The sequence below is a fragment of the Nicotiana tomentosiformis genome, chromosome 1 (genome assembly GCF_000390325.3).
Source record: "Nicotiana tomentosiformis chromosome 1, ASM39032v3, whole genome shotgun sequence".
Lineage (NCBI taxonomy): Eukaryota > Viridiplantae > Streptophyta > Magnoliopsida > Solanales > Solanaceae > Nicotiana > Nicotiana tomentosiformis.
Window position 1 is genome coordinate 67057205 of NC_090812.1, and position 20891 is coordinate 67078095.

At 36.4% G+C, this 20891-nt stretch overlaps 2 protein-coding genes and 1 non-coding gene across 3 annotated transcripts; all 3 read right to left on the bottom strand.

Annotated features, from left to right (window-relative positions):
- Positions 1-6590: 6590 nt before the first annotated feature.
- Positions 6591-6662, bottom strand: TRNAG-UCC (transfer RNA glycine (anticodon UCC)). The gene has a single exon. It is a non-coding gene; the product is annotated as a tRNA-Gly (tRNA).
- Positions 6663-7679: 1017 nt separating this feature from the next.
- On the bottom strand, positions 7680-9324 carry LOC138908985 (endo-1,4-beta-xylanase 5-like). The gene is made up of 2 exons (XM_070199881.1): positions 8538-9324; positions 7680-8113 (listed from the first exon to the last, which is right to left on the bottom strand). Exons 1-2 carry the CDS (start codon positions 9318-9320, stop codon positions 7748-7750), a joined length of 1149 nt encoding a protein of 382 aa, XP_070055982.1. The 5' UTR covers positions 9321-9324; the 3' UTR covers positions 7680-7747.
- Positions 9325-9334: 10 nt separating this feature from the next.
- Positions 9335-11631, bottom strand: LOC104092845 (endo-1,4-beta-xylanase 5-like). Its single transcript, XM_070196185.1, has 5 exons — positions 11608-11631; positions 10200-10422; positions 9770-9936; positions 9464-9562; positions 9335-9349 (listed from the first exon to the last, which is right to left on the bottom strand). The coding sequence occupies exons 1-5, from the start codon at positions 11629-11631 to the stop codon at positions 9335-9337; spliced, it is 528 nt and encodes a 175-aa protein (XP_070052286.1).
- Positions 11632-20891: the final 9260 nt, after the last annotated feature.

Sequence of the window (20891 nt, forward strand, 5' to 3'; positions counted from 1 at the left end):
GGATAGTGAGAAAGAAAACCTTCTTCATCCTAACCGGAGAATATTAATGCTATATAGAGGATCCAACATAGTACATTTTGACTGCACCTGCATTGACAGTTGTTTCAGGGATATTTTCTTTGATGTGTCCCAAGTACACCGCTCTCTTTTGGTAGTACTCTTGTGCAATGTATGGACCTTTCCAACCTGAAGCCAATTTTTCTTTAGCTGTTCCGATTCTTTATTTTATTTCCTTAAACCTATCTTCATTGCATTCTGATTCTTGATTCATTATTTCGAAGTCTGACAGCGTTTTAGGATCGGGTCATGAAGTCCGCAAGCATGCCATGTTATTGAAATCTGCATTTAATAGAACTGAAAAAAGAATAAGAGAAGTGACAAAATTAAGAAAAGAGACATTACTGGACAATGAAATATTAATTTTATTTGATTTTGTTCTTCTTTTTTTTTTGATTTCGATTGATTTTTTTTTTCAATTTTAAAGATAGATGGGTTTACAACGGAAAGTAAGACAATAAAGTAAAACATCCGGATCACACTCTGAGATAATCCGGATGCAGAAAGGATAGCAAGACTCGCTACTAAGACTCCCGTCTGATAGGGAACTTTCAGGCTTGGCGATCGTTTTTGGCTTTTCCTCTATCTCGGCAAGGGCTGTAAGGGCCTTCAGTGCTGTATCAAATTCCTCACCTCTCCAATTTCTGTTCATCAAACCCTCCGAACCACTCTGAACGGCCTGTGATGTGGCCTTAAAGGTAGCATGACTCAATATTTGGCCCGTTTATAAACCATTTTCGACCATCTCCCCAATTTTGATAGCCTCGGCGAACGGATTACCCATAGCAGACATCATGTTCTAGAAGTAGTTCGCCTCTTGGGCCTGTAGGAAGACCGTAACCATTTCTGTTTCGTCCATTGGAGGCTTTCCCCTGGTGACTTGCTCGTGCCATATGACAGTATATTCACAAAAATATTCAGCGGTTTTCTTTGTCAATCTAGACATAGAGTTCTCTTTTTGGATTTTTAAGTCTTGCTTTTTCTTTTTTTTTTTTCGCTCTTTGTTTTTTTTTTTTTTGGTTATTTTTGTCACTCTTTTTTTTTTCACTTAGTTTATTTGATGTCAATGATCGAATCCGATGGGGATTGCCTACGTATTATGATGCCACATGAATCAGATCTTGCATAGTTCGGGAAGATTAAGAATAAAGTAAATAAACTAACTCTTTTTTTTCTGGATTTTGAATTTTTTATTTTTATTTTCGAAAGACTTATAAAGAAGAAAGAATTTTTTTTTGATTTCGATTTCCTTGTTTTATTTTTTTGAAAATTTTTGAAAAGAAAGAAAATATTATTTTGGATTTGTTTAAAAATATTTTGGGAGAAAGACTTCTAAAAAAAAAGTAGAAAATATTTTTGGATTTTGAATTGATTTGTTTCTTTTTTCAAATGAAAGACTTCGATAAAGAAATAATTTTTTTTTTTGGTTTTAAATTTTTTTTATTTGGGATTTTCTAAGGAAAAACTTCTAAAGAATGAATTAAAAAAAAATATTTTTGGATTTTGATTTTTTTTTTTAAATTTCCAAAAGAAAAACTTCTATAAAAGAAGGAAAATTTTTGGATTTTATGTGTCAAAGAAAAACTTATAAAGAAGGAATTAAGGGAAACTTTTTTTGAATTTTTGAAAATTGGGGCGGGAACCGATGAGGTTTGCCTACGTATCTCACATCCGGTGAGAATCAGACCCGCGTAGTTCGGTCAGTTTTGACGGAACAGGGGAAGAAGCACGACTTTTGAAAATATTGGCTTATTTTCTTTCCTTTTTTTTTCAATCTTTCGGCAGAGTTTCAGATTTTTTCAAATACCTACCTTTCACTCTTATTTATTTTTTTTGATTTTTTTTTGACTTTCTTTCCCTATTCTAGAAACCGGTCAACATGCAAGCCGAAACAAATTTATGCACAAGTAGCACGTAAACATGCATCAGGATGGTCTTTTATATTGGGTACACCTGTCCTAGACGGACCCAACCCTTGTGTTGAGTCCCCAAAGTCAAATGCACGTGATACAAACAAACGTTCCTACTAGAAATCCGACGTGAGGCTATGTTATTCTAGGTTTAAATCCTGGGTATGTTGTTTTAGACCTGGCTTACCCAAGCTGGCAACTCGAGCCGGGGGCAGCGTACCGGGAATACAGAAGCTTTACCGGCTTTGCAACTTGTCCGATCCTCGTTCTAAAATTAGGGGTATGACTCTAATAAAAAAGAAGCCACGCGAAGCGCACGCTTCCCAAAAGATTTAGAAGACTCAGAGAGAAGAAGGGTGTCGTAACAATTTTATATACAGTTCACGGCAATATCAAAGAGGTAAAAAGCGACATTTAGCACATTAGGCTCAAACACGTAAAAATCATATAATAAAAAAAAAGCCAAGTATAACAGTTATTCTAAACTCGAATTCTGAACCCTGAACCAGAGATTCTGGATTCTTGTCCCCAGCATAGTCGTCAGAGCTGTCACACCTCCTTTTTTCCGAGGGGATAGGGGATAGGGAGTTTTCCCAATTTAAGTGACATTAATCGAAATGAGATTATTTATTTAATTCAGAGTCGCCACTTGGAATAACTTATGGTGTCCCAAGTAACCGATTTATTTTAGAATCCCAAATCGAGAAAATTTGACTCTTATTTTTGATCTGCGAACACAGAAGACCGGGTAAGGAATTCTGTTAACCCGAGAGAAGGTGTGAGGTACTCCCGAGTTTCGTGGTTTTAGCACGGTCGCTCAACTATTAATAATTGGCCTAGTTATCTGATTTAATATATGTTTTAAACCTATATGTACATTTTTATTCCTTTTTCCACTTTTATTACATTACTGCATTTTAAACTTTTATGGAATTAATATGAGACGAGTTACGTTGTCGTACACTCATTGTTTATACACATCGCAAATCGCAAATCGCGTCACGTGAAACATACCCGCAATCTACAACGTGTTTAATTTTATTTATTATTGTTTGAAGTTGTGGTCGATTCACGTGAAACACACACTCGAATTAGGGATTATGTATCGTGACCATGCCACGGAAACCGTACCCACAGTCACGATAATTTATTATTAATCGCGCCTAAAGTAAGCTACGATGTTCGAATATTATTCAATTACTAATTTTGAGATTATTGTAAGATCATGAGGCATGTAATTATTTGTGGAAGAATTGAATTTATTATTTATAGAAAAGCGAGCTAGTTTAGAGAAAGATGAGCCAACTATGTTATTTATTACTTTGGGCCTGATGAGACTAAATCTTTTGGCCCAAAATCTTTTCTTCTCCAACAGCCCAAAAACCAATTTCCTTAGAAACAAATCGTGGCCCAAGCAAATTATCCAACCCAATATCCCATATTCTATACATTTCTTAAACAAAACTAATGACACCACAATCTCATGAACAAAATTAGTAAACAAGCCAAACTACAGTGATCCAATAGACCCTCTATCCGGTTAAATTAACTCAAAACAAAACTTTGCAACTCTAAAATTAACATCATGGTCCAATAAATATATGAACAAGGAAACAATCAGATTCAAATGATCCAAATATCAATAGAGTGAACTAGTACTTCATGCTACCCAATTATCATACCAATAGACAAGAAGGTAAATGCACAATTATAATCAGTGGAGAAAGAAAAATAACGGACCTTTGATATAAATTAACAGAGTTGAAATTACAAGAGCGCTAAACAATTCGACGAGTGTTGACTGGAGCTTTCACCGGCCACGAAACCTCGAACAAAAAATCGCGACTTGTAACCCTGATCGACCTTGCAAAATCGGTGATTTAGTGGCTTGTTTTTGCTGGGTTTAAAGCTTTTTTTTGGGGGGGGGGGGGGTGATTTTGTTAGATTTTTCGAAAGAAAGACGAAGAAAGAATGACACGAGTAGAAATTTCCTTATCATAGAAAAAGAAAATAAATTTCTCTCAATTTCTTCCTCCCTATTTTTTTTCGTTCTCCATTTTTTCTCCTCATATTTTTCTTCTGTTTATAGAAAAACTTTCGAAATTTTTTCAGATTTTTTTATTTTTTTTTATTTTTTTAGTTTTTAATTAAAAATAATTCCCACTTCTCATTTTTTTAAAAAAAAATAAAAAATAATTCCCCACTTTCCTTTACTTTTATTTTTTAATTTCTTACTTTTTTTACTTTTATTATTTTTAAATTTCAACTTTTATACTTTTCTTTTTTTATTTCTCACTTATTTTACTTTTTTTATTAAACAATTTTCACCTACTTTTACTTTTACTTTTTAATTTTATATTTATGCTTTTTCTATTTTTTTAATTCCCATCTGATTTTTTTTAAAAAAAATTAATTAATTTTTATTTATTTTCGATGTTTTAATTCATTTTATTTAAAATAAACATAAAAATAAGGATAATACTAATTGTAATAATTGACTTTTTAAATTATTATTAATATTTACACCTTAAAAAAATGTAACAAATCTAAAAAATATATATATTAAATTTCTAAAAATAGTTACATAGTAGAAGGTGATAAAAATTCAAATATAGTAAATTAGGTGCTCACAATTATGATTTAATTATGAACAAACAAATGCAAATAGCAAATTATTATAGAAATTAGAGAGAAAATATACAGTTTAATATTTAATATGCTAAATGTCAAATAACAATTAAGGCACATAATTCAAATAGCATGTAATAATTAATGCAGTAATTCAAGAATTAATATTTGACAAAGAATAGGAGAGAAACAAATATTATAACAATTAATTCGTAATTTAAAATAATTTATGATTTTTCAAGTAAAAACACAAACAATTAATTTGACGACGTATAGACACTCGTCACCTCGCCTATACGTCGTTCACATACATTTCACATAACAAATAATTTAAGGGTTCTATTCCCTCAAGTCAAGGTTAACCACGACACTTACCTCGCTTTGCAAATTCCAATCAATTACTCGACCACAACTTTTCCTTTTAAATTTGTCTCAAAAAGCTTCAAATCTATTCACCAACAATTCGATATACTCAATACGAATCATAGGAATTAATTCCATATGAATTTACAAATTTTCGGAATAAAAATTCGAAATTCATTAAATCATTCGGCAGTGGGATCCACGTCTCAAATCTCGGAAAAACTTACGAAATTCGAACATGCATTCCGAGATGAGTCCAACCATACAAAAATTATTCAATTCCGATGCCAAATGGACCTTCAAATCTAATTTTTTTTTCGTTTTTGAAAACTTTTATTAAAATTCCAATTTCTTCTGTCTAAATCCGAAATAAATGATGAATATAGACTTAGATTTATGAAATACAATCACCATATGATAAAGAACACTTATCCAGTTCGAAATCGTGAAAAAAACTCCTTAGAAATCGCCCCTAAGCTGAGTTATAATTGAGGGTTTGTGAAAAATGAGAAAAAACCCGTTTTGGTTCTGTTTTAAGTCACAGGCGTCAGGCCTTCTTCGCGTTCGCGAAGGGCCTGTCGCGTTTGCGAAGGTCCTGTCGCGTTCGCGATGAATAGCAGCCCGTGGCTTTCGCGTTCGCGAGTCCTCCTTCGCGTTCGCGAAGGCTTTTTCCCCTGGCCTTCGCGTTCGCATGCCAGTGCTCGCGTTCGTATAGAAGGACAACTGACCCCTCCCCCAAGCCTCTAAAGCTTCGCGTTCGTGTTGAGCTGGTTGCGTTCGCGAAGGGTATAGTCCCCATAGCTTCGCGTTCGCGACCCAATCTTCGCGTTCGCGAAGAAGGAAAATTCGGCCAACCTATTTTGCTCTTCGCGTTCGCGAGAGTACATTCGCGAACGTGATGAAGGAAATACCAGAAGCCTGAAGTTGCAGAAAATCCAGATTTTCTAAGTTCAAAATCATTCCGTATCCTATCCAAAACTCACCCGAGCCCTCGGGGCTCCAAACCAAACATGCACACAAGCCTTAAAATATCATACGAACTTGCTCGCGCGATCAAATCGCCAAAATAACACCTAGAACTACGAATCGGACACCAATTCAAAGGAAATTTTCAAAAAAACTTTAAATCTTATATTTTTACAACCGAACGTTCGAATCACGTCAAATCAACTCCGATTCTCACCAAATTCGGCAGACAAGTCATAAATATTATAGTAGACCTATACCGGGCTCCAAAAATAAAATATGGACTCGAGGTTAATAAATCCAACTTCAGTAATTTCTTAAAAATCATTAAGCTTTCAAGCTTTTAATTTTTTATCAAAATTTCATATCTCGGGCTAGGGACCTCGGAATTCGATTCCGGGCATGCACCCAAGTCCCAAATCACGATACGACCTACTGGAATTGTCAAAACACTGATCCGGATCCGTTTTCTCAAAATGTTGAACAAAGTCAACTCAGTTGAGTTTTAAAACTTTATTTCACATTTTAATCCATTTTTCACATAAAAATTTTTTAAAAAATTGTACGGTGACATTTTAGGTCATCACAAGTTTGGCTATAGGCCTCGAATTGTGTTGAGCCGCCTCTGCCCCGAAACAGATAACGAATGGAAAACAAAAAAAGAAATGCGTCTGCCGGGAGTCGAACCCGGGTCTATTGCTTGGAAGGCAATTATCCTAACCGTTGGACTACAAACGCTTGGTTGTCAATTCTATATTACGTTCTTCTCTAATTCTCTTTTGTCTTATCCATTCAACGAGTTAATAAAAGGTCCATTTATTCGTTATTTATTAAAAAATATTTAAAGGTAATCTACTAATAAATCTATGTTCAAACATAACATTCTTGTAAGCACCCAGTGGACTAACTATTTAATAAATTCATATAGTATCTTCATGTTCAGTTGTAGTAATTTTATAAATTTGCGTTAACATGTTGATAGTGCTAGAGAATGGGTTATCACATCATTAAAGTTTTCGTTTTCACATCATTTAAGGTAAACACATGAAAGAAAAACTCTTGGAAATTCATCCCTATGGCGAACTTTCAATTTCTAAGGTGTGTTTGGTATGAAGAAAAGTGTTTTTATAAAAAAACAAACAATTTTTTTTTAAACTTATTTCTAGTGTAAGTTGATTGATGAATGCTATTTTCTTGTGTTTCGTTGGTTCGTAATATTTTTCTCACATTGTTTTTGAAAACTAAAGAAACAATTGAAATAAGTGAGACTAGAGTAAATCAAGTTAATTTTGTAAAGTGAAGGGTCGCTATTTCTAAATATTGTGTATATTCTTTATTTTAAACAGAAAGGAAAACCTAGAATAATAGGATAGAAAACTAGAAGAAGAAAAAACGAAAAAAGAGAGAAAGAAATGGAGGTGTGCAATCATCTTGCAATTTTTATGCTATGTGGAATACTGAAAATATAAATCAACTCACCCAACTATGTTTCGCAAAGGTTAAAGTGTTAAACAGTTAACGTGACTTGGTGGCAATAAGTGCAAATTGTATTTTACATAATACTCTACTATCTTCTAATCATTATAGTTATATTTTCTTTAAATCTTGCTTTTATTGATCCTTGTATGTTTTTCTAGTTTTGGCTGAATCATGAGGAAGAATGATAGCAAAACAAACAAGTAGAAAATGTCACGAAAAAATTAAATAGTTGTTAATCAAATTTGAATAAGCGGCATTTTACGCTGGACAAGAAAATAAAGAAAAGGCTAAAAATCAATATTATTATTATTTATTCAGTGAATTAATTAAGTACACTTTTTTACTCATTCAGTTGTGAATTTGTAACTTAATAATCTAATTTCATCACTTTCATCAGCTGTAGGTATCACTGTCAAATTGTGTTGAAAGGATGAATCTGCCAATAATGGATGAGTAACAACGGCTTGGTAATCTCCATGGAAAAGTGAAGTCTCGAAATAACCATCGGAATTTGTTGTCCCAATTAAACCCTCGTGAGATAATGTCGTACGAACTCTGTCTACAACATCTCCAGTTGGAAGGTTTTTGAAATTATTATCAGTCAAACACATTCGAAAACATCCATTTGGACTCCATCCTGACCAAATTATTAACCCTTGAACAGCTGGGTGTCCAACCACCTCCTTTATAATTTGATCTAAGAATTGTGCCTTTCATTTGATACCAAAACAGACATAAAAAAAGAAAATTTGTTAGGATAATTCAGTAAACCTATATATATATATATATATAAACCGACTCCAACTTGGTCTGATAATGATTTGGAAAAAAAAAGGTAGCCCGGTACACTAAGTTTCCGCTATGTGTGGGATTCGGGGAAAGGGCAGGTCCACAAGGGTCTACTGTACGCAGCCTTACTCTGCAAGAGGCCGGTTTTCACGGCTTGAACCCGTGACCTCCTGGTCCCAGTTGAGCTTAAATGGAAATTGGTTGATACTTCATAAATATATATATATATATATATATATATATATATATATATATATATATATATATATATATATATATATATATCATGTCTACATTGACGACTTAAAAAATTTAATATGCTTGTAATTTGTATGAGAAAAGTACCTGGTTAGGACTGCTTGAAACATCCAATTCAGTGATCCAAATGGGCAATTTTGCAGAAGCAAGTGTATCAAGTGCGGACCTAATATAAGGCTGGTTTGGAGTAGTAAAATGTCCTTCCAATCCAATCCCAAGAGGACCATTATACCCTCCTGCTCTTAATTGTCTAATCTTGGCAAGATAATTGGCTGGTGACGATGCACCATCTTTTTGTTCTTCTATTGTATTAAAATCATTCAAGAACAAAGGCGCCTTATCAAATTGTGAAGCCAAACGATAAAAATTAGCAGATGCACCCTGGCCAAGTTTACTCTCAAAAAAATTGAAGTGAAGATTTTCATTTACAACATCCCAATGAATAACTTGCCCACTGTATTTTCTCACAACTGAGCCTACCCTTTTTGTTGCAGCAGCAGATAGTTGTTGTGGGGACAATGAAGGAACCCAATTTGGCTGAAATTTGGGGTCATCCCAAAGTATATTATGGCCTCGGACACTGACGCCGCGGCTTTTGCATAATTTGAGCAATGAATCAGAAACTGAGTAGTCTTCTTTGCCTTGAGATGGTTCGTCAGTGTACCATTTCATTTCATCTTCAAATACTGTGAATTTGAATCTTGAGAAGAACCAGTTGTTGTAAGCAGTATTGTTTAGGACGTTTTTGTTGATTGCGCAACCAAATGGGAAATTGGCTCTTCCTTGAACTAAGGAGATTGTTGCGTTAGGTAAAGGCTTGCCTTTTGAGTCAACAACTTGGATTGCCACTTTGCTTTTGCGTACCTGCATATCAATTTTTAAAATCAAGAATTTTCTATCTTATTAAGGTAAGTATTATTTTAAGATGAAATAAGATAGAATATGTGAACATAAATAGACGAAAGAGTAACAAGTTTTCGAACTTGCATATCATTATTATTATTTTTAATTACCTTTTCAATGGTTTGATCTTGATGGGACTTCCACTCTTCTTGGCTGAATGGTTTTACTGAAATACTATCTGCCCATATGTCAATTGCTGTATTATTGGTCTGCGTAAAGGGGAAAAAAAGGAAGAAAGATCGAACATAAGTAAAAATGTGTAGTAATTAGCAATGTCAATTTCTTCTTTAGTTACGGTTTATTTTTTAGGCATTGACCCTGCAAAAATATTTATACAATGATATTACTTGACAAAAACTTTAACTAATCTGTCTGCTGTAACATGTTAAACTAAACGATAATATACAAAGTTGCACCTCAAAATAGAGTTCGGCAGGTCCAGAGGCATTGACAACTAAACCACCCTTAAACATGGACCAACAACCAGATTTAGCAATGGCCCAAGCAGCATGTTGAAAACCACTTTGTGTCTTGAATATGACTGCTACACTATTGGCATCACCACGACTCACTTGTACCCAACCTACAAAAAAGAAAAGAAGAATTAATTAAAATAATCGCCCATCTAATTTTGCTTTAACTTAAATAGTCAATAGATATATAAAATATGTGTATAATCGGGTAAAATTAGTGTATAATTTGTATATACGGCCAACTATACTTGTATCATGATAACGACGTAACGAATTCAATATTACTTGAACAAAAAAGCCAAATTAATTCCACGTTGTTATACTTGGCCCAAAAAAAATGTCACTATTGAAAATGGAAGTCGAGAGTAAGTACCAGAAATTACGTAGAACTTGTCTTTCTCCAATTGAAACGTTTGTGAAAAACCATGATATGGTCCTTTCCTCTCTGAGGCAACGATGAATTTATTTCCATCATTTGTAACCTTGTGCTCTATTTTAGCATCTCCTAAACTCGACCATCCATTTAATCCATCATTAAGTTCCGGATTTATCACTATCCCTCCATTATATAGAGGTTTAAGAGGATTTTTCAAACACTGCAAACGCAAATTAAAGAACCATGACAAATCAGTAATTACTTAGCTAATCAACAAACGAGAAAAAATTAAGTAAGATGAATAAGAGCAAAAAAAAAAGGAGCTATGCCTCGGCTGTATAACTGTAGTCATAGTTTTGTGCATAAACTTCAAAACCTGCCAAATATATATATATAACAACGTAACAATGAAGTCGTAAGTCAATATATGCCATTTTGTTAAAGAAAACTGCAATTTAGAGGAAAGAAGAGATACGAACCTGCCGTAATAAGTAAATATGATAACACTAGAACTAGATTTTCTCTTTTCATGATGTCCATAGCAAAGAATCTGCATTTACAAATCCACAATTACTATATAATCCTGCTATCTTATGAAGAAAGTAAGAAATTTCTAATACTAAATTTTGTATAGAACAAGAAAATAAGAAAACTCAATTTCAACAACGTTTCAAACTGAGATTGAAGTTGCAATCTAAGTGTTATAACTTTTAAATCCATTAAGAGCATCGCACACACAAAGTTAATGAATTAACTATAAGTGTCGCAAATTAAATTGGCAAGTGATTAATGTTTATAAGAATGATACATTCTTACATTTATTTTCTTGGTGTCAACATGAGATATGAGTAAAGTTTTTCCTTGACCCACTCCTCCCAAAAAAAAGAAGAAGTTATATATAGAGAAATAAGAACTCTTGATACTGTATACTTTTACCTTGGGACAGTAATGAAATGCAATTGACGTACAGGATGTATTACATGAAATTGGCAACATCAAAAGTATTTATAGTGTAAGAGTTTATAGGGACTTTGGGAAGAATTTAAGCCGTGTCCTTAAATTGTGGTGAGAAAATCTGATTTTGATTATGCTAATTATTTCATGATTACAGAGGTTATAAGTAATTAAAAGCACCTCTTCATATCTGATTTTGATTAAGAGAGTTATTTCATGATTTTGGAGGTTATAAGTAAAAGTGCGTATTCATATCTCATTTTGATTCTGAAAATTATTTCATGATTTTGGAGGTTATAAAAGTACGTTTTCTTATCTGATTTTGATTATAAGAATTATTTCATGATTTTGGATGTCATAAAAGGTGTATCCTTATCTGATTTTAATTATGAGAATTATTTCATGAAATTGGAGGTTCTAAAAGAACGTATAATATAGGTTAAAAAGTTACCCAGATTGTACCAAATATTACCATGAATCAGTTTTTGCGAGACTATTATGCAAGATTTATTATCATTCATAATAAGAAAGCGAAACGGAAATATTTTCCTGAATCGGAACATACAAAAAGATCGGATAATTTGGTACGTGTATATTAGTCGTTGCAGAAAAGAAAATTGCTAGAACTTAACGGAGTGGAAGAGATACATAAACCTACCGAGACAAGTAGATAATAACACTAACAATACAAGTATATCATAATCCTAACAATACGATTAGATTTTATCTTATCTTGATGTCCATATATGGCAACGAATCTACAACTAAATAAAGGTATTTTTTCGTTGCTATACAATAATTGAAACTTATTTACCAAAATTATCCTAGATTTGTATATTACCCGTCCTAGTTGTAGTTTACTTACGATTTATATACAATTCAGTATTAATACATTAAATTAGGGGATTTAGTTACACCATTTTTCTTTTTTCTCTTCTCTGCTCTTACCTAATTCTCTGCAGTGTATTCAGTTATATCTCCTAATCATTGGTAGCCTCAACTGGATCATTAGTCATCAATACATCGTAAGAATTTGGACTCAGATAGTCCTTAATACCATCCACTCAATCACCTAGTTGTACCCTATTGCAATATGAATAAGGCAATTGAATTGCTACATTCTTTTTGCGTGCATATCAGTCCAACCTTCCTCATTAATTGTCTTCATACCTTTGCCTAGTTCATCCCCATTCAACATCCTCATTGTCACTAGAATTTGCAGCCAGTAATTCATGCCCAACTTCTTTTTCCTTTAGCCTAATTTTATTAGGAGAAGTAGACGTAGGTTGCCCATCTTATAAATTCCCAGTAGATCTAGGAGTTTCAACAACATCACCTTGATCTGTACTTCGAATTGGAGTATCATGAGTACTACATGAGGGTTTCAATCAGATCAATGATGCTTAATGTGATGACCCAAAAGGTCATCTTATATTTTAGAACTCGAATCTGCGATCTTAAGCCGTAAAAATCTCATTTTTTACCCTCCTCGATTTGCATGCGCAGTCCGGCCAGGTTTCCGGAAAGCTTTTATGTTAAAAACTAATGAAAATAAGAATTTTTGCCTTAAAAGTTGATTTTAATTGACTTCGGTCAATACTTTTGGTAAACGGGCCCAGATCCGTGCTTTGACGGTCCCGGTAGGTCCGTATTGAATTATGGGACCTGGGCATATACTCGGAATTGAATTCGGAGGTCCCTAACTTGAGTTATGAATTTTTGATGAAAATTAAAAGTGTGGAAATTATTTACTTTTAAGAATTGATTGATATTTGGCATTGTTAGTATCGAGTCTGTATTTTTAGTTTTGGAGCTCGGTACAGGTTTATTATGATATTTAAGACTTGTCTGTGAAATTTGGTGAGAAACGGAGTTGATTTGACGTAATTCAGACGTCCAATTGAGAAGATATGAATTTTAAAGTGTTCTTGAGAATTTTATTTGATTTGATGCTAAATTAGTAGTTCTAGGTGTTATTTTGGCAATTTGATCGCGCGAGCAAGTTCGTATGATATTTTTAGACTTGTGTGCATGTTTGGTTTGGAGCCCTGAGGGCTCGGGTGAGTTTCGGATAGGCTACGAAGTGAGATTTGGCTTGGAAAACACTGCTGGGCATCTGATATTATTGCAGGCCTCTAATCTCGCATTTGCGAGATCAGGCATTGCTGAGAGGTTCGCATTTGCGAACTTCTCATCGCAAATGCGAAGAGAAGCTGGGCCAGCCTGTGTTCGCAATTGCGAACTTTTCTTCGCATTTGCGAAGGGAGTTTGAGAGGGGTATGGATCGCAAATGCGATCTTTTGTCCGCATTTGCGAGATTAGTGATCGCAATTGCGACACTTTCCTCGCATTTGCGAAGGGCAGCAGGATTGTGAAGGCTTCACAATTGCGATAGACCCTTCGCAATTGCGAGCTTCGTATTTGCGAAGCTCAGGTCGCAAATGCGACGTATGCAGCTGAACAAAATGACTTTTGGACGGGAATTTTTATTCATTTCCCAAATTTTCAAGACCTAAAACACAAGAGGCGATTTTCCAAAGAGCATCTCTTCCCCAAATCATAGGTAAGTGATTCTAAACTGGTTTCTTTCAATCTTTCACTATATTTTACAAGATTTCAACTAAAAATCTAAGGTTTTTATGGTAGAATTAGGGGTTTTGGGTAGAAACTAGGGATTTCAAAAATTTGGGGATTTAGACCTCAATTTGAGGTCGGATTCCAAAACCAATTATATATTCGGGCTCGGGGGTGAATGGGTAAATGAAATTTGATCCGAACCTCGGGTTTTGACCAAGCGGGCCTGGGGTCGATTTTCGACTTTTTGGAAGAAAATTTAGGAAATCTAAATTTATGCAAGGTAATTGATTCCGCAAAATTTGATATTATTGAGTCATTTTTGAATAGATACGAGTGGTTTGGAGGTGAATTCCAAAGGAAAAGCTGTGATTGAGAATTAAGTGGCCTTCAGAGCAAGGTAAGTGTTGTGTCTAACCCTGACTTGAGGGAATTAAGAACCTTCGATTACTTGCTAAGTGAAATTCATGTGAGCGGCGTATATGTGAGGTGACGAGTACTTATGCGTTGCCAATTTACATGTTTTCCATGTTTCTCAGTTTTTTCTTATACTGTCTCAATCCTATGCCTAATTGCGATGTGTTATACTAGTTTTGTTCAATTTATCGTTCTCATCATGTTTATGGATTTTCTGGTGTTAATTGAGTTTTTATTTCAAAGTTGAGATTGATGTTATGGAACCAAACATTGAGGTAAGGTTTGTACTTGCTATTCTATCTCCCTGTTGATATTTATGCATTGCATTATGGTAAGGGAGAGTGTTAATGCACGAAGGGTGATGCCGTGCAATATTGTGAGTGTTAATGCATGAAGGGTGATGCTGTGCCATGATATGAGAGTTAATGCACGAAGGGTGATACTGTGCCGTTTCTATTGATTTTTATGGTGAGATTTAGAGTAAAAGCACGAAGGGTGATGTCGTGCATTTTTCCTTAATGTATTCACTATTCCTGTTGATTCATGGTATATTGACTGCTCCGGTGATCATTCTGTTGTAGTTCTTTATCTTGTATTCCCCTCAGTATGTTCCCCTCCCGACCTTTCCTGTTTAGTTCTTCATTTCTGTTAGTTGTATATACACTGTTCAATTGTACAGGTTGATTGTAGGTACCTTGCCTTAGCTTCGTCCTACTTCGTCGAGATTAGGCTCGACACTTACCAGTACATGGGGTCGGTTGTACTGATACTGCACTCTACACTTTTTGTGTAGATTTTGATACCGGCTCGGGTTGATCGAGATTTTGCTATTAGTCTGTTGTTCGGAGACTCAAGGTAGATCTGTCAGCGTTCACAGACCTTGAAGTCTCCATCTATCTTTTCTGTTCTACTGTTTCTTTCATTTAGACAGTTACATTTCTTTCAGACTATTACTTGTAGTAAATTCTAGAATGCTCGTGAATTGTGACTCCAGATCCGGGCGGTAGTAATTAATACAGTTTTATGATATTTCGCACTTAATATATTTCATCTTAGTTAATTATTGTTAATTACTGAATGGGAATAAGGAATTGGTTAATGATTCTCTAACATTGGCTTGCCTAGCAAGTGAAATGTTAGGCGCCATCACGGTCCCATCGGTGGGAAATTTCGGATCATGACAGTTGGTATCAAAGCACTAGGTTACATAGGTCTCACGAGTCATGAGAAAACTTAGTAGAGTCTGAAGGATCGTTATGGAGACGTCTGTACTTATCTCTCGGAGGCCATGAAGTTTAGGAACAATATCACTTCTTTCATTCCTTATCGTGCGACATTGATTTTTGCTTGAAACCTATATCTCGTATTGCTTTGTATCTACTCGTGTATGACATTGCACACTCGATATCAGTTGTGCGTCGACGGTTCGTGATGCCGTAGATGAACTACGAGGGAGCCAGAGATGCTCAAACATTGCCTCAATGTGTGATTCCGACTGAAGATGCGGACGTATAAAGAGATCACCTAGTGAATAATATGGGCTTGGCATCTGGTTGATTTATACGAGTTTTGAAGATTAATATTATGGACCATCGGACGTGGTGAACTATGACTTCGCACCGAGTGGGGGAGTCCACTATCAATGAATGGATTACGAGTCATGTGTTATATCAGTTTTGGCCTGAAATGTATATATGTGGTACTGAAAGGTTCTCCCAAAATTTACATGTGTTTAAGGCCCGAGATTTTGTAGAGGATAAGGTTGGGACTTGCGGTATATCCACCTTCGAAATAATCTTATACTTCAGTACCAAAGGAGTTAGAGAAACAACATTAAATTTACAAAAGGTCTACTCAGCGTGGACGTCACGGTTGCAGATTTTGGGGTGCTTCGGAGGAAGTACAGTGGTTGAAGAGATTCTGGACTAAGAATTGTCTGTATGGAGCTGTACTTTTGTGATCATTGTATATAAATAGGGGTAAAGTTTACCCCAAAGAAGAATCGAAGAGTATGTTAAGAAATGGGTCAGCTTAACAGTGTTAAGTCAACATAACAAAAGAAGAAATTGGCCTTGGGAGGGATAATTCTCCACAGGTGTCTGTGGTAAGCCTATGAAGAGGGTAGACTAGTCAATACAACACCGCCCACTTGGCTCGGCTCTTAGAAATGCTTTTGAAAGAGTTTGTTTCCCAGACTCTCCATAATGCATGGCACATAGGGTTTGAACGATTTTGTCAGGTCACCATGACGGTGTCATAATATGCCATCAGGTTCAATAAGTTAGCCCGTCATATTTCTACTTCGCTTCCTACAACCAGAGAGCGAGTCCACAGACTCATTAAAGGATTTATTATGATCGTAAAATTTTGTATGACTCGGGAGCTACAGACTGATACTTCATTTCCACTAGTGGTAGAAATTACCAAGATATTAGAACGTGTTCGGGGTGAGGAAAAAGAAAACTAAGGAGACCAAGACGTCTCGAGGTTCTGGGGGATTCAGTGGATTCTACACTGCGAGTATAAATTATTATGGCGGGTAGTCGGCCAGCCTAGTTCGCACATCAGATTAATCGAGGTGCTCCAGTAAGTTCTTTTAATGCATCACTGACATGAGTTTCCTATAATGGTTATTCCAGTTATCTGGCACATACCCAATATGAGCAGCCAAACCCGCAAAGGGGTTGTTATGAATACGACGATACTAGGCACATCATGAGAAAATTGTCCCAAACTTGGGAGAGGCATATTTCATCAAAGCACTCAGGCTACGTGCCCCATTGCAGTTACTACATCACCCACACGATCAGTTAAGGGTGGAGGACAGGCGGGTAGAAGGCGTCCTAGAGGTGGAGACCCAGCCGTTGTTATATTTGTTTGATGGTATGGTGGAGATCATTACATCAGATGGTGTCGTTATAGGTACGACCTCGATTTAAAATAAAGGAATAATTTCCTTAACTTGATTCAGTTCTGAGTATCAAGACAAGTCCTCCTATTGTGCTCCACTTATGAGAAAGCTTCGTAATTCTATAATCTACTTATGTGTTTACTCCTGTTGGGAGTTCTATGGAGACAATTACGCCTATCGTTCCATGCTGGTCACTAATAAGAGCTGTGAGGCTAAATGTGGCTTTTTGTTACTCATTTCGGTGAGTTTTGATGTAATTTATGGATAATTAATTATAAATTTTGAATTATATGCCCTATCGGTGTGAGGTTCATTATGTGTTGTGATTTTGTTTAACAAAATTTATTTAAAAGGAGAAAATGGAAATTTTCGATTGGCAAGATGTACATATTACTTGTGATTCAGAACTGAGACAGAGGTCCTCGTATTTTAAAATAAATTGATATGTTTAGACCGGGCTTTGAGCTGCGATGGAAGTTATATAAGGACGAGATCCTTGTGATAAAATTCTTGTGTTTAAATTCTCCTTTGTGAAAATTAAATTTGTACTATAGTACTAATATGGAGTCATGCCTGCTAGGCTTATTTGAAAAAATAAATTGTATGAAATTCTCTGTGCATATTTGCCAAATTCGTGTTGTAATATTGAGTTGTAACCTACGAGGTAGGTGCCCGCCCAGGTGGCATTAAATGTGACTCGTTAATTCGGGTAAATAATTATGAGGTCTTCATGCCTCGCATCTCATTATTAGTATTGTGAAGGTTTGAAACAAGATTTTTGTTAACATGAAGTTAATTGACGATTTTGTAATTGATTATGAAGAACTATTAAGACCAGATTGACCCAGACGGGTGCCCCATTTAGATGTCAGACAAGTGTGAGTTGAGCTTTCAGAAGCTCAAGACCGCTTTGACTACAACGCTGGTATTGGTATTACCCACAGGTTCAGGATCGTATACAGTATATTGTGACACATCTCACATTGGGCTTGGTGCAGTATTAATGCAAGATGGCAAGGTAATTGCATATGCGTCGTGGCAATTGAAAGTTCACGAGAAGAATTATCCTATTCATGACTTAGAATCGGCAGCCATTGTTCATGCGTTGAAGATTTGGAGGCATTACCTCTATGGTGTCTCGTGTGAGGTATTTATTGATCATCGTAGCCTTTAATATCTATTCAAACAAAAGGATCTTAATTTGAGACAGAGAAGATGGTTGGAGTTGTTGAAAGACTATGATATCACCATTTTGTATCACCCCGGAATGGCCAATGTGGTGGCTGATGCTTTGAGTAGAAAGGCTGTGAGTATGGGCAGTCTTGCGTACATTCCAGTTGGTGAGAGGCCATTAGCTACAGATGTTCAGGCTTTGGCTAATCAGTTCGTGAGGTTAGATATTTTAGAACCCAGTCGGGTTCTAGCTTGCACAGTCGCTCGGTCTTCTTTATATGAGTGCATCAGAGAGAGGCAGTATGATGATCCTCATTTACTTATCCTTAGAGACACAGTGCGGCACGGTGGTGCCAAGTAGGTTACTATTAGAGATGACTGAGTTTTGAGGATGCAGGGTCGTATTTGTGTGCCGAATGTGGATGGGCTTCGTGAGTTGATCCTTGAGGAGGCTCACAGTTCCCGGTATTCTATTCATTTTGGTACTGCCCAAATGCATCAAGATTTGCGGCAACATTATTGGTGGAGGAGAATGAAAGAGGATATAGTTTCATATGTAACTCGGTGTCTAAATTACCAGTAGGTAAAGTATGAGCATCAGAGGCCTGGTGGTTTACTTCAGAGGTTAGAAATTCCTGAGTAGAAGTGGGAGCGTATCACTATGGATTTTGTTGTTGGACTCCCACAGACTTAGAGGAAGTTCCACGCCGTATGGGTTATTGTGGATAGGCTGACTAAGTCAGCGCACTTCATTCCTGTGGTAGTTACCTATTCTTCGGAGAGGTTAGCTGAAATTTACATTTGTGAGATTGTCCGCCTTCACGGTGTGCCCGTGTCTATTATTTCAGATCGAGGTACACAGTTTACCTCACATTTCTGGAGGGCTGTACAGTGTGAGTTAGCTACGCGGGTTGAGTTGAGCATAGCATTCCATCCTTAGACGGACGGGCAGTCCGAGCGTACTATTCAGATCTTGGAGGATATGCTCAGCGCTTGTCTTATAGACTTTGGAGGATCGTGGGATCAGTTTTTGCCCCTTGCAGAGTTCACCTACAACAACAGCTACCAATCGAGCATTCAGATGGCTCCCTATGAGGCATTATATGGTAGGCGATGTCGGTCACCAGTTGGGTGGTTCGAGCCGGGAGAGGCTCGATTGTTTGGCATAGACTTAGTACAGGATGCCTTGGATAAGGTCAAGATTATTCAGGATCGACTTCGCACAGCTCAGTCCAGGCAGAAGAGTTATGCCGACCGTAGAGTTCGTGATGTTGCATTCATGGTCAGAGAGAGAGTGTTACTATGGGTATCACCCATGAAGGGTGTAATGAGTTTCGGAAAGAAGGGCAAGTTGAGCCCTAGGTATATCGGACCTTTTGAGATTCTGGAGAGAGTGGGAGATGTGGCTTATAGGCTTGCGTTGCCACCTAGTTTAGCAGCTATTCATCCGGTATTCCATGTGTCCATGCTTCAAAAGTATCAAGGAGATCCGTCCCATGTGTTAGATTTCAGCTCTGTCCAGTTGGACAAGGATTTGACTTACGAGGAGGAGCCGGTGGCAATTCTAGCCCGACAAGTACGCCAGTTAAGATGAAAGGGTTACCCTTCAGTTCGAGTGCAATGGAGAGGTCAGCCTATTGAGGCAGCTACTTGGGAATCCGAGTCCGATATGCGGAGTAGATATCCCCACCTTTTCACCAGCCCAGGTACTTTTCTATGTCCGTTCGAGGACGAACAATTGTTTTAGAGGTGGAGAATGTGATGACCCAAAAGGTTATCTTATGTTTTATAACTCGAATTTGTGCTCTTAAGCCGTAAAAATCTAATTTTTTTACCTTTCTCAATTTGCGTGCGCAGTCCGGTCAGGTTTTCGGAAAGCTTTTATGTTGAAAACTATTGAAAATAAGAATTTTTGCCTTAAAAGTTAATTTTAGTTGACTTCGGTCAATATTTTTGGTAAACGGGCCCGGATCCATGCTTTGATAGTCCCGGTAGGTCCGTATCGAATTATAGGACCTGGGCGTATGCCCGAAATTGAATTCGGAGGTGCCTAGCTTGAGTTATGAATTTTTGATGAAAATTAAAAGTCTGGAAATTATTTGTTTTTAAGAATTGATTGATATTTGGCATTGTTAGTATCGGGTTCGTATTTTTAGTTTCGGAGCCCGGTACAGGTTCATTATGATATTTAAGACTTGTCTGTGAAATTTGGTGAGAAACGGAGTTGATTTGACGTGATTCGGACGTCCAATTGAGAAGATATAAATTTTAAAGTGTTCTTGAAAATTTCATTTGATTTGGTGCTAAATTCGTAGTTTTAGGTATTATTTTGGCGATTTGATCGCGCGAACAAGTTCGTATGATGTTTTTAGACTTGTGTGCATGTTTGGTTTGGAGCCCCGAGGGCTCGGGTGAGTTTCAGGTAGGCTACGAAGTGAGATTTGGCTTGGAAAACACTGCTGGGCATCTGATATTATTGCAGGCTTTTGATCTCGCATTTGCGAGATCAGGCATCGCAATTTCGACCTCTAAGAGGTTCGCATTTGCGAACTTCTCATCGCAAATGCGAAGAGAAGCTGGGCCAGCCTGTGTTCACAATTGCGAACTTTTCTTCGCATTTGCGAAGGGAGTCTGAGAGGGGTATGGATCGCAAATGTGAT

Bases quoted from the DNA above. Each gene is read 5' to 3' on its own strand.
- LOC138908985 (XM_070199881.1), bottom strand. From the start codon at position 9,320: ATGCAGGTACGCAAAAGCAAAGTGGCAATCCAAGTTGTTGACTCAAAA. The intron at 8,114-8,537 runs GTACTTTTCTCA...ATCAAATGAAAG, and splicing joins TTTCAAGCAGTCCTAACCAG to GCACAATTCTTAGATCAAAT.
- LOC104092845 (XM_070196185.1), bottom strand. From the start codon at position 11,631: ATGGTAATATTTGGTACAATCTGG. The intron at 10,423-11,607 runs GTAACTTTTTAA...TTGCGTTTGCAG, and splicing joins TAATATTTGGTACAATCTGG to TGTTTGAAAAATCCTCTTAA. The intron at 9,563-9,769 runs GTGCAACTTTGT...CCCTTTACGCAG, and splicing joins CTGCCGAACTCTATTTTGAG to ACCAATAATACAGCAATTGA.